Source organism: Phascolarctos cinereus, unplaced genomic scaffold (genome assembly GCF_003287225.1).
Source record: "Phascolarctos cinereus isolate Bilbo 61053 unplaced genomic scaffold, phaCin_HiC Scaffold_1;HRSCAF=81, whole genome shotgun sequence".
Lineage (NCBI taxonomy): Eukaryota > Metazoa > Chordata > Mammalia > Diprotodontia > Phascolarctidae > Phascolarctos > Phascolarctos cinereus.
Window position 1 is genome coordinate 282,274,126 of NW_027555514.1, and position 13,684 is coordinate 282,287,809.

At 47.4% G+C, this 13,684-nt stretch overlaps 1 protein-coding gene across 1 annotated transcript in view; it reads right to left on the reverse strand.

Moving 5' to 3' along the window:
- Nucleotides 1-13,684, reverse strand: part of DMC1 (DNA meiotic recombinase 1) — a 35,805-nt gene that overhangs the window by 6,665 nt on the left and 15,456 nt on the right. The window contains exons 8-11 of the mRNA XM_078150495.1: nucleotides 12,503-12,594; nucleotides 11,241-11,314; nucleotides 11,037-11,151; nucleotides 9,987-10,047 (exon numbers count right to left, since the gene is read on the reverse strand). Coding sequence (XP_078006621.1) covers nucleotides 9,987-10,047; nucleotides 11,037-11,151; nucleotides 11,241-11,314; nucleotides 12,503-12,594 — 342 coding nt within the window. The remainder of the gene's footprint in view (nucleotides 1-9,986; nucleotides 10,048-11,036; nucleotides 11,152-11,240; nucleotides 11,315-12,502; nucleotides 12,595-13,684) is intronic.

Below are 13,684 nucleotides of genomic sequence, written 5' to 3' on the forward strand. Positions count from 1 at the left end.
GTGCCTACCATGCCTGACGTGTAGTCGGTGCTGAATAAATGCTGGGGCAGCTAGGTGGTATGGCGGATGGAGCGCCAGGTCTGGAGTCAGGAAGACTCATCTTTCTGAAGGAGATGGCAAATCACTCCAGTATCTTTGCCAAAAAAACCCCAGACAGGGTCATGACAAGTCAGACAAAACTGAAAATGATTAAATGACAAAATGAATACTTGCTGATTAATTGACTGATTCATAGGCTTAGACTGGAAAGGAACTTTAGAGGTCATTCAACCTTCCCATTTTACAGAATAGGAAACTGAGGCCTGAAGGGGTAAATTGAGTGGTCTACAGTCACAGAGGCAGTTGAGGAGGAGCTGGGATTCAGGTCCAGATCCAGAGCTCTTTCTGTTTTGGGGGAGGCCACCCAGGCCTACACCTGCAGCATCAACTCAAATAGAAACAGAGGTCACTCGAAATGTCATGCTATCTCTGCTTCATGGTGTCTTTACTGCTTTTGTCCCATATTTCCCAACTACATTTTAATCCAGTTCAGGCTGCATCAGGGAGGGACCACACACAGCCACCCGGCCTATACCTCTCTATTCATTAATTTATTCAGCAAATATTTGTTAATGCTCATTCTGGGCCAGGCACAGAGCATGGAGATAAAAACAAAACTAGGCCCTCGGCCACAGTGCTCCTGCCATCACACCCCACTTGCTTGTTCAACATTTTTATCAGTGACTCCGATAAAGGTATGAGTGGCCTGCTTATCAAATATTGGATAAGAATTGGGAGGGAGGACAGAATCAGAATCCCAAAATATCTCAACATACAAGGAAGAGGTGACTCTTATAAAAAGATTAACAGTGATAAATGAAAACATCTGAGTAGAAAAAATCAATTGCACATTAGAGCAAGGGGCAGAGTGACGATTTAGGAATTTCAGTGGAACCCTAACTCAGTATGCGCTAACGATGTGACACAGCAGCCCTTGAAAGGCCAATGTCCTCCTACTGGGCCATGCGCTCCTAGAATAGCACAGCGCCCACCCCAGACAGACCGGGGGGCCTCTGCACTGGCCAGCGTCCTACCAGGCTCCAGGCACCCACAGGAGCACAGCGCCCGCCCCAGGCAGACCGGGGGGCCTCTGTACTGGCCAACGTCCTACCAGGCCACATGCTCCTAGAGTAGCACACAGAGAACATGATATCCAGGGCTGGCCAGGAGGGGGAAGGAACCTAAAGCCATGGGGATAGTTGAAGGAGCTGGGGATGTTTCACTTCTAGAACAGAAAACTTTGTGGGAAAAAGTTTTGTCAACCAGTTGAAGGGGTGTTATGTGGAAGACAGATTACACTTCATTAGCTCGGTCCCATGGGGCAGACCCAGGAGCAGCAGATGGAGTAGCAGAGAGGCCGGTTTCAGCTCTATATAAGGAGAAGCGTCCTCAGGAGTAGAGCTGGCCAAAAATAGAAAGGCTGGCCTCAAGGGGCAGTGAGTGTCCATCCCTGGTTGGGGCGTGGTGTCCTCAAATGGTCCAGCTCAGGCCTGGGTTGGCCTAGACAATGGTCTCTGGTTGACACTGATTCTTCCTGGCCTTCTCCAAGCTCTGGTCACAGCCTTCTGGGATCCTCTACCAGACCCATGTCCCTTTCCAATTCCTGCTCTCCTATATATGTTGTCTTCCCTTTTTAGAAGGTAAGCTTCTCGGGGGCAGCTAGGTGGTGCAGTGGATAGAGCTCCAGCCTTGGAGCCAGGAGGACCTGAGTTCAAATCCTGCCTCAGACACATGACACTTACTAGCTGTGTGACCCTGGGTAAGTCACTTAACCCCCAATTGCCTCACCAAAAAGGCAAAAAAAAAAAAAAGGTAAGCTGCTTGGGGGCAGGGTCTATCCCCAGTGTTCAGTGCAGTGTTTGGCATATAATTAGGGTTAAATAAACGCTTTTAAAAGAGTGAATTGTTCAACTATAAAAGACCTATGAAGGAAGATGCTATCCACCTCCAGAGAAAGAACTGATAAACAAGAACAGGCAGTGTATGATTTTACATATATTTTATAAATCTGCATCAAATGGTAGTCTTCTCTAGTGCAGGGTGGGGAGGGAGGGAGAGAGACAGTTTGGAACTTAAAATGTAACAAAAAAATTTAATTTAATTTTAAAAATTCCTGCCTAGTTGTCTAGGGATTTATGTGAGCATCTCAGGCAGTAGAAGAAAGGGCATTGGCTAGCCATAAGCACTGGAAATTACTAAACTTCCCATCAGCCCCTTCCCATGACTAATCACTTCTTTTTGTTTGTTTTTGTTTGTTTTTTGGCTAGGCAATGGGGTTAAGTGACTTGCCCAGGGTCACACAGCTAGTAAGTGTTATGTGTCTGAGGCTGGATTTGAACTCAGGTCCTTCTGAATCCAGGGCTGGTGCTCTATCCACTGCCATCCAACTGCCCCGCTAATGACCTCTTAAATAGGGGTTATTTTTATGTGAATGAATGAAGAAGCATTTGTTAAGCACTTAGCAGGTGCAAAGCTTTGAGCTAATGACGGCTGGGGATACAAATAGGAAAGTGAAGACCGCTCAGCTCTCATGGAACTCACAGTCCAACGTGGGAGGCAACATACAGGGAAGGTTTTAGCTACAAGTCAGATGGAAAAGTCCCAGACCCTTAGAGGGCATCAGCAAAGTAGACGGTCATGTATCTTCTTAGATGCTGTTTCCCCTGATTAAATACTATCAGTTTCTAATGTTGAACCCTTTGATGGGGCCAACACTTTGGTGGATATTTCAGAACTCCTCTCTTGGTGTGGATGGGAGACAGGTAGAGCCTCTTTTCCCAGGTTGTTGTTTGCTTGCCTGACTTACTGGCCAGGTTTTTTTAGCCTTGAGGCCCAGAGGAACCCTTTGGAACCCGGCTCAGGCGTAGCCGAGACACTGACTTATCCAGCCGCCATGTCGCTTAGAAAATGAGCTTGGCGGTGTTGGCACTATGTAGAAATTGAGCACCTCTCCCCAGGGACCAAGGAGGGTACAGGGGAGAGGCAGGCCCCAGGTGCTGGGGAGAGACAGGGAATGTTTGTATTTCTGTCCTGCTGTATCTTTGTAACAGCTTTGTAACAAACAACCGAAAAAAGAAGGCAAGAGGAAGGGAGATGGAATTTTGTGTATGAGAAACAGCAAGTAAAGACAATTTTGCTGGAATGTAGAGAGCCTGAAGGGGAGTAATGTGTCACAAGACTGGAAAGGCAGCCCAGAGTCAGACTGCAGAAGACTCTAAATACCAGAGAAGTTTGCATTTCTTTCTAGAGAAAGCAGGGAGTCTTGGGAGCTTTTGGAGAAGATAAGTGGGCTAGGGAACCTTCTATTTTATGAATATGACAAGGACTGATGTGTGGAGATGACCTGCAGAGGTGAGACAGCAAGGTTATTGCAATAGTACAAGTAAAAGGTAGTGAGGCTTGAACTGGAGCAGAGGCCGTGTGAGGGGAGAAGGGACAAGACGAAAGATGTTACAGAGACAGAATTGGCGGCTGACTGGATATGGCGGGGGGAGAAGTGGAGTGGGGAGTCAAGGATGATTCTGAAATTGTGAACCTGGGTAAGTGGAAAGTTCGTAGTACTCTCAACCAAAGAGGGAAATTAGAAGGAGGGACAGACTTGGGGGGCTGGGGGAGAAGATAATGGTTCTGGTTCAGAAATAGCCACTTTGAGATGACTACAGGATACCTAGCTGGAAATGCCCAATAGGAAATTGGTGATGCCAGACTAGAACTCAGGTGAGAGATTGGAAATAGATGTAGAAATCTGGAGGCATCTGCACAGAGATGATCACTGAACCACAGGAACTGAGGAGCTCACCAAAAGAGGGAAGAAGACCCCCGGAGAGGGCCTTAGGATACACCCACTGAGAAGGGGCATGACATGGATGATGGTCCAGCCAATGAGACTGGAGGGAATAGGCAAGAGAACTAGTGTCAGAGAAAACAGTATCATGAAAACCCAGAAAGCAGAGAGTATTGACAGGCAGAGGAGGGTTGGAAGTGTCCAACCCTGCAGAGAGGTCCAGAAGGATGAGGACTAGGAAAAGGCTCTAGGTGGGAGACACCTTGTTGAAGAAGAGCCGCTAAAGAAGCACTTTGATCTACTGGTCACATTTTTAAAAAATAATCAGGAGACAACAGGCACAGTGTGATCTTACAGTCTCTGCACCTTTCTATCTAATATGGATGCATAAAGATGCAGTCTGTTGTGGGATATCCTGTTTGAAAATCCGCCTGTTTCCTTCTCATGCCCCTGATGTGTACATTCATCGTCTTCACAAAGCTCTTCATAGAGGTGAGAAAATAGACGTATCGGCTGGTAGTAACTGATGCCCCATCAATCACCTGTTTCAATAATAATACAATCCATCATCTTCCAGTTGTTTGGCACCTTCTTCTCTCTCAAAATCTTCAGAATTTGCCCCTCAGTGTTTGCAAAATTGATTTTACCTCCAGCACAGTTTTTTCGTATGAGATCTGGCCAAGCTGCTCTTCCTGTTTTTTCTTGTTTAGGGCCATTTACACTTCCTCATTTAGCACACTGGGCTCTGAGATGTTAGGAGCCCAAACATGGCGGCTCCACAGCCACTGAAGAAGTGAATGGCATGCTACAGAAATGCTGGATGACCCCCCTCATTTTCACCTGGTTTTTGCCTTTCTTCTCTTTTGCATCTTTCAGGGTTCTTGGAATGATGTGGCTCTACGGGGCCCATCTCTTCCATAAGATTTCACAAACGAATTTACATTTTAACGCAGCATTTCCCTTGACTGTGACGCTTTTCTGATTGGCAAAGAGACCAAGTATTGGCAAGCTAAGGTGATTTCTGGGCTCTTTTGGCTTCTTTGTTATAGTGATTATATTGGTTAAGCTTCCAGAGGAAATGGTGATAGTCTCGTCAAAGCCTTTTCTTTGTTCTATTTTCCAGCATAAATAGAAATAGGTCCAGGTGGCTCTATTGTAATTCCAGTCTGTATCATCTTCTCATCTTCATCTTTCTAATTTGGTGATGATTTGTATCGTTGTTTTAACACGTCTGATTGTATACTGGTGGTTGATTCAGAAATTACTAATAGCATCCTGGATTTAGGGCTGTAAATGACCCTAGAGGTCATCAAGGCCAACTTCTTCATTTTAAAATTGAGGACACTGAGACTTAGGGAGGTTAAATGACTTGCCAGCACTCTGTCCACTGCACCTGGCTCTCTGTCCAGTCTTCACTTTCTATCCTTTAAGATACAGTCAATTTAATTTTTTTTTGGGGGGGAGGGAGGCTGTCATTTCAGGTTCTGGCATGATGTAGTTTTTCTTGAAATTATAACAATTTAAATTTCCTAGTTCCTTGTTACCAGGGTCTTCAGGGTGGGTAGAACAAGGTTAAAAGGCATTCTATTTGTCTCTTGGAGTGCTTGAAAGATGCTCTAGAAAGCATCCTGTCCCTATGGCTCTTCCATCTTCCCTCTTTTCCTTCTCTCCTCTTTGGGGATGATGGCAAGGAAGGAAGAAGAAGGAAGGCCGAAGACTATTCCAGTTTGTTAAGTGTGTAGTGTGTGTGTGTGTGTGTGTGTGTGTGTGTGTGTGTGTGTGTGTATGTATTTCTACACAATGGCTGTAACAGCCTACCTCTTCTCTTACATTGGAGGGGCACAAAAGTTTACCCTGGAAAATGGATGGGACTTCCAGCATGAAATCCACAGTAGCTTGATCCTTGACACCCAGGTTAGAGAATCTGGCTGAATGATCCTTTGCAGCCTGCTGAAGTATTAGGTCATACCACCCGGACGCTATTCCTTAACTTGGTGAAATCGCGTCTGTATAAGCTTGCCTAGTCGCTACCTACTTATGCGACTCCAAACATTATAATGTTCCTACTTGGGTTCATAAAAGAAATACACAGACAAAATCAGTGGGAACACCGCTCCTGCTTCTTTGTCCAGCCCACCACTCATCCTGCGGGCCATGGGGGCTTCACACACTGGTGGTCATTTGACCTTTTGTCCCTGGACCCCCTTGTTTGTGTCGCGGCATTTCAAAGCCTTTCTCTGAAAGCCTTGCCTGGAAACCACTGCTTGGCTGGATCACACAGGAGCAACTCGACTCTGTAATTTTGTTCCTTTTAATACGACATGCCATCAAGTATAATACATGGGATATAAGCCTCAATTATTGTCAGCGTGCTTGGGGCCTCATACCAATTACAGTGAGATTGCTCTGACAGGCAGAGACAAGCTGCAGCTTGGAGCTCCTCAGCCAGAGGAACAAAGAGGCTGCCTGCTGCCTTGAGGGGATCTTTGCAAGCTACATTCGAAATCGTGCTAATATCTGAATTGGGCAGAGTTTTCTCCTGTGATTGGGGCAGGTCGTATGCTTTGGTCAAAGATGTGTTGGTTTTGTATCATGGTGATTTAATATATTTCAAATATAGTAATTATAGTGAACTTGGCTTTCCCACCAATCAGGGGGAGGAAAGAGATCTTATTTCATAAACAGTTCACACACTAAAAGTATTAGCCTTTGTTACCTTCTCTAGCCCTGCTCTTAGCTCACTCCATTGAAAATTTCTTCCCCTTTCCTAGGCTTAACTCAGTCCTTCCCTTTCCCTTTCATTTCACTATTTCCCTTTGATTAATTATTATTTTACATATTAGTTCAAAGTGGTTTTCTTGCTTTCTAAGTTTGCCATGAATATGTAGACACACACGTGTACATGTTTGTACATACATATACTTCCCTGTACACAACATACGTGAATATAGAAATCTGGAGCCCCTAACTAACCTGACTCATGTGGCTCTCATCCCCTGCCTCACTGGATCCTGACAGTCGGGGCCTGTTCACAGTTTCCCCCAGCCCTGAAGAGCTTTTCACTTAGATTTCTTTATTTGAACACAGCTCACTTCCTCCTCCTGAACCAATGAGTCATTTTCTCTTTTTAAAGCTAGCCTTAAGCTAAATAGAAATGGAAGGTTTTAAAATTAATCTCTGTGCAAAGCGCCTTGTGCCTTGTGTATGAAGGAGCCTGATGAAATAAAGGAGATTGGCTTAACTCTTCAGAGACCGAAGACCAGGAAGCCTGATCTGAGGACTTCCTTGGCCTTCGGGACAGCTGCTTGAGCTCTCTGCTAAGGTAACACTGTCTTTAGCATCTCCAAAATGACCCAGTTCTTTCCCTGCTTTTCACTTTTTCAGTGTTTTGGGTTTTCGGGGTTTTTTTCTAATTCTTAATCTCACAGGAGGGCACGAGGGAAGTAGTGGTTGGACAGATGTTTCCCTGAAAAGGATCTGGGGGTTGGAGCGAGCTCCAAATTCATTAGGAATCAGCAAGGTAACGTGGTGGCCAAGGAAACTCACGGGGTCTTGGGTCATGGCTACCAGGTGGTGGAAGGAGATGGTGCTCCTCCTGTGATCATTGGACCACACTACAGTACTGTGCTCAGCTCTGGGCACCCACGTCCAGAAGAAGGCCATCAGCATGGTCACGAGCCTGGAGTCTGTGTCACAGGAAGAATAGCCAAAGGAAGAGGGCACATGAAACCCGTCTGCAAGTGGTGGAAAGGCCGTCCTGTCAAGGGAGCATGAGATTTGTCCTCTTTGTTCCCAGAGGACAGAACAAGAGTCAGGGGGGAAGTTTGCAAACAGGAAAATTTAAGCTTGACATCAAGAAAAACTTCCTAATAATGCACCCTCTCCCATAACGGAATGGGCTGCCTCTGGAGGCAGTGGGCGCCCCCTCATGGGAGGCTTCTAAGCAAAAGCTGGGTGACCACTGGTTGGACATAGGGTTCACACACCAAGCATCAGCTGAACTGGAGGTACACTGGGTTCCCTGCCAACTCTGAAATTCTGTGAAAAGTTCATCCTATGGTAAAAAGATGTTTACAATCAATATCACAGGGCCTTAACACTGTGGAAGAGAACTTTACGCACAGATCCACTGACCAGTACGAGGTATAAAGATCAGTGCTCTTTACGGCCAGTGTAGAAGACAGCTGCCAGAAAGATTGACCCACATAAGAGAGATGAAAGGATGGTTTTAGAGAAGCCTGGGAATATTTGTACGAGCTGACGCAGAGCCAAGCGAGCAGAATGAGAACAACATATTCAAGAAAAACGACACTGTAAAGAAAAGCAACCTGGACAGACTGGGGAGCTCTGGGCAATGCAATGACCAAGCACAAGGCCAGAGGACTGATGAGGAAACTTGGTACCACCTCCTGAGAGACAGAGGTGGGAGAGCCCAGGTACAGAAGGACATATACATTTTTGGACACGGTCACTGGGCGGATTTGTTTTGCTCGACTATGCTTATTAGAAGAATTGTTTTTTCTTTGTATTTAGGGAGGGGATTTAGGGGGAAAGGGGCAACAAAAATGAAGAAAACAAAGAAAAGAAGGTCATTGAGGCATTGTACAAATGCACACAAGAGAACTCCAGTTCCCAAGGAACACAGATAAGCAGGACGGCTTTGAAGGTAGCATACTTCTAAAAAAGCAAGTGCATGTGAGAGATTTGTGTCTTTACATACAACCCTCTTTTTTCTGGTCTACTTTGCCTATGTACATTTTCTTTTTTCTGTCGGTATTTGTTAAATTCAGAATTTTAAAAAATATTTTCTTTGCAAGACCAGCCCATTTCTGTACAGCTTATGGAATTCACAAAACCATAGCAAATGTCCTTTGAATATTTCATTCCATCTCACACTTGCTAGTTTATTTCTTTAGCTTTGAAATAATGTGACTATACAACCCAGAGTTGTACAGAAGGTTAATTAAAAGATACATGTGAAATCAGGAAGGTTTCATAATTTTTGTCAAACTCCCTTTATGAGAATTTCCACCCTCCACCCCTGCCTCCTATGACTCAGAAGTTGAGGAGGCAAAGAGAGGTCAGTGACTTTCCCAAGGTCTCACAGTCAGTTTCCAAGAGGAAAGACTTGAATTCAGTTCTTCCAATATACCACATTGCTGCATCCTCAGGACCCATCATGCTCGATTCTTAGTGTTGGCACCCAGACTGACGATTCTACCCATGTTTATCCCTGCCTGCACGCAGACAAAGGCAGCACTAAGTAGTGGCTAGAGAACTTGACTTGGAGTCAGGAGGACCTGGGTTTGAATCCTGCCTCAGACACTTACCAGCTATGCTTAGCACAGGGCCTGATACACAGTTGGTGCTTAATAAACGCTTAACTGACTATGTGACCCTAAGCAAGTCACCTAATCTCTCAGCCTCAGTTTCCACATCTGTAAAACAGAGATGATAAGAGCACCCGTTTCACAGACTATTTGTGGGGAATCGAATGAGATATGATCCTCTTTGCAAACCTTAAAGAGCCACAGAGATGTGAGCTGTTATTCACGGAGGACCATTCATATGCCCCCAGTATTTCTGGCTGCAAGCTGAACCAGTAGTAGTCCCACTGTGTGCATGGTCCTTCCAGGGCCTAGAGGTGGTCCTGGGCTCTAGAAGGCTCTGCTAGCGGAGGACAAGCTCTAGGTAAGGGGCTCTTCACCTTGTTTGTGTCCTGGCTATACCCCTCGGGCAGGGACCCCTCCTTAGAATCATGGTTTTAAATGCATTCAATACAACAGAAGATTACCAATGAAACCAATTGTACTGAAATATAATGAACCAAATATTTTTTTAGAAAGCTCCTGGACCCCAGGTTCGGAACCGCTGCCTCAGAAGCATCTGCCAGTGCACACCTGGCGAGGGCCTGTCTCTCTGTGTATCCCCTGAGGACCAGCTGGCTGGAGCCGGCGGAGAGGCCCAGCAATAGACGGCAGGCTGACAGAGACTCAGCCAGACTGTCTGGAAAGTGAGGGAGGGGCATCCCTCCAGCAGCGAGCTCACCAATGAAATCACAGTGCCACGACGATGGATGGCGGTCAGCCCTATTGTTCCTCATTCTACCCACTCACTTTTCCCAAAGTAAACCCTCAGGAGAAAAGGCAAGGAAAGAGCTCACGTCATAGTTGCTCCAGGATCAGCCGTCATCTGATTGGTCACAAACACAGCCACGTTGTATTCTGCAAGAAGGAACAAAAAATAAAAACCTCAGGGAAGGGGTCACTTTCCAAGGCTTAGGGTTATTGTTTCTTGAGCTTGGAACAGCAGCACCCCTCCCCTGCCTCTCTGAGGACAGGAGACCATGTTAAATGGGCTTATTCGTACACGTGTCACCATTTGCATCTTCAGTGTTTATTTCAAGAAAGGTGGTGCTCAACTCCTACACAGGAAATCTGGCTGTGGCACCAATGAGCCTGCACAGAGAAAGGGGCAGCGGAGCCGCTGGGGGCCTGAAGCCCTGAGGCCAGGCAAGCTGAGAGGTTAGAGACAGTGGGGTAATCTCCCTGGGTTTAGGCTCCCATCCCAGGAGAAATTCCCCTGGTGAACACATAGATACTATCCCTCATCGGGAAGTATCCGGCAGGACCCGGCGGCAGCAGCAGGGACCTGGATTCAAATCCTACTTTGGACACTCCCTGCCTTAATTTCTCTGAGCTGTAGTTTCTCCATTTATAAGAAAGAACCACCTCACAGGGTTGGGGAGCTGCCTCCAAAGAGCAATTTGCAAGCTTTAAAGAACTGTATACATTTGAGTCATTTCTCAGTTGTGTCTGACTCTCTGTGATCCCATTAGGGGTTTTCTTGACAAAGATACTAGAGGGGTTTGCCATTTCCTTCTCCAGTTCATTTCATAGATGAGGAAACTGAGGCAGACAGGGGTAAGTGACTTGCCCAAGGTCACACGGCTAGCGAGTGTCTGAGGCCTGATGTGAACGCAGGTCTTCCTGACTCCAGGCCCGGTGTGTTAGCTATTATTGTTGTTATTCTGGCAAGGCACAGAATCAGAGCTTAGAGGTAATCGACAAAATAAAGCTGACTAACACAGGGAAAGCATGCTTTAAGCCAATGTTAGAGGTCATTATGCAGCCCCACCCTCTAACCGCACGGAAGAAGAACCAGGCCCAGAGATGCAGAGTGGCCTGATCCATTTGGCCCAAAGGTCGCCCACCTTCTGATATCTTCTGAAGTCGAGACAACATCTGGGCCAATTTCTGCTGCCGCTCCGCTAACTCGCCCCGGCCACTGAAGTCCACACGGAAGAGCGCCATGATGGAATCGATGATCTGCAGGGGTTGGGGGCGGGAAAGAAAGAATGAGCAGAAAGGGAGGAAGGAATCCCGGGGCGCAGGGGCGGTGGCCGGGCAGCCCATACCAGAAGCTTGAAGATGCCAGCCTCCTCGTGGAACTTGGCAGCCACGTAGTCCAACAGTTCCATCTGATGCTCACCTGGTGCGAAAGAGAGCGACGGAAAGTCTCAGGACCTAAGAGAAGCCCACTGCCCCCACCCTGGCGAGGCAGACCCACGCCAGAAGAACTCTCCCCTTCGTGGAACAATTTCCCCCTCAGCCTCTGCACCAGCCACACATGCTGCATTTTTCAAAAAGAAGGTCAATAATTTGATTTACTACTTCAAGCGGCTGAAACCATCTGGGTACCTTTTAGGACCCGAGGCTGGTCAGGCTGGCCAGAAGAAGTGGGGGAAATGACAAGCAATCCTAACTGCTAAGCGGCTCCACCAGAAACAACTCAAAAGCACCAAGTCAATCAGCAAACATTGTAAAGCACCTACTAAGTGCTAAGCACAAAAAGGAGGGCCACACCCATTTCCATCCTGCCGGAACATTTACATAGCATTTTGAGTGCCAAGGTCCTTATCTCCCCCATTTGACAGAGGAGGAAACTGAGGGCCAAAGCCTGGAGCTGCCTTGCCAGAGGCTGCTGATGAGAACCGCTCACACGGTCAATTAGTGGTGCCACGTTTGGAATAATAACAGCTCCCATTGCTCTGGGGAGGCGGCCAGCCCGGAAATAGGATGTCAGTGTCACTTGGTATCATTTGTGAAATCTCCGAAATGCAGGCCTGGGAGCGACCTCAGCAGCCTCTGGCCAGGACAGGTGGGCTGAGCCTGAGCCTGGGCACCTGGCTTTCTGACAGATTTTGATGTCGGGATTTCAATCCAGGGGGTCCCAAAGGTCTCTGGGCTGTTGTGGCTACTCAGCTTCCTCCACATTTCACTTTACAGCCACGCTCCGCCAGACTGACTGGGAAGGCTCTGTGACCCCCAGAGGGTCAAGAGACCCTGTCCTGGGAGGGGTCCTTACAAGCAGACATTCCACCTTTGTTTAGGACCCCAGTGAGGGGGAGCCCACTTCACCACATTCTGCTCTGGGACACATCTAACTGTTAGGAAGTTGTTCTTAAAATTGTCTCTGTGCTAACCCCCTCTCCAGATCCTCGTTCTGTCCCCAGGGGACAAACAAAGCCTGTCTGCTCTTTAGCCCCCTTCTCCCTAGGTGGGAGGGAGAGAATGCAGTAATTACTGTCCTACAGCTGAGGACCCAGAGGCCCGGGAAGGGCAAGTGCGCTCTGCGCATAGCCACACAGCTCGTGCCTCGGGGAGATAAGGATCTTACTGGTGTAAGCGCGGGCATAGAGCACGTTGTCCAGGACAGCATCGTGGTCTACGTTAAAGCGGTCAGCAATGTCTCGAAGACGGTCTGGACGGCTGGCCCAAGTTGGAATTAAGGATCCGGAAATTCAAGGCAAAGTGAAGCAAAAAGAAAATCTAAGTGGGTCAGAAAGGCCCGAGGTGACATCCAGAGAGAGTCCTCAGTGCAGGAAGCAGGGAGTGCCCAAGGTCACACAGCTAAGGGTCAGAGGTGGGAGGTGAACCTAGTTCTCCTGCCTGTCCTTAGGAACAGTCCTTCCTCCTGGCATTTTTGTGGGGCTCGTATTCACCAGCTTGACATCGTCTACACAGGCCGGACCTCAGAAGCCATCGAATCCAACTCTCCATTTTTCAGATGAGGAAACTGAGGCCCAGAGAAGACATCACAGATAGGAGTGGTAGCATGGAACAGGGCTGGGACTCAGACTAGGGTGCCCTGACTCCGAGTCAGCGTTCTTGACACTGGTTCACTTTTGAAATCAGAGACTTTGAGCTGGACAGCCCCCTGGGAGTCAGCCGGGCCAACCTTCATTCTACAGATGAGGAAGTGAAGGTCCAAAGCCATGCCAGGAGGGCCCGAGGCAGAGCCAGGCTTCCAGACCAGGCCTCTGCCTCCCCCTGCCACGCGCTTTGGACTACACCAGGCTCTTCCAATCTACACATGACATCCACAGAAATGACCATCTGATGAGGTCAGAGAGGAGACAAGCGTCTGGGGACCTGCCAAGCTCTCTGCATTCAATGGTGAATTATTCTTGAGAACAACCTTGGAAGTCCACCTGTTGGGACCGATGTTGCTCTACATTTTACCAGGAGAGAAACCAGGTCCTCCAATCAGAAACGCTGAAACTACAGCTGCTATTGTCACTCTGCTAATTCCCATGAATAAATACCCCGCCTTATGGTTTGCAGAGTGGTTTGTCTGCATTATTTCATTTCCTCTCCTCTGTAAAATAATGGAGTTGGACAAGATGGACTCTGAGGGTTTTTCTGCCTCTGGATCTCAGATACAAAAAGCCCCTGAGGTTGGGATGGCAGTTATGAGGTGCCACACATGAGACAGGCCTGACTTTTCTTTCTTTTTTTTTTTTTTAGGCAATTGGGGTTAAATGACTTGCCCAGGGTCACACAGCTAGTGAGTGTCAAG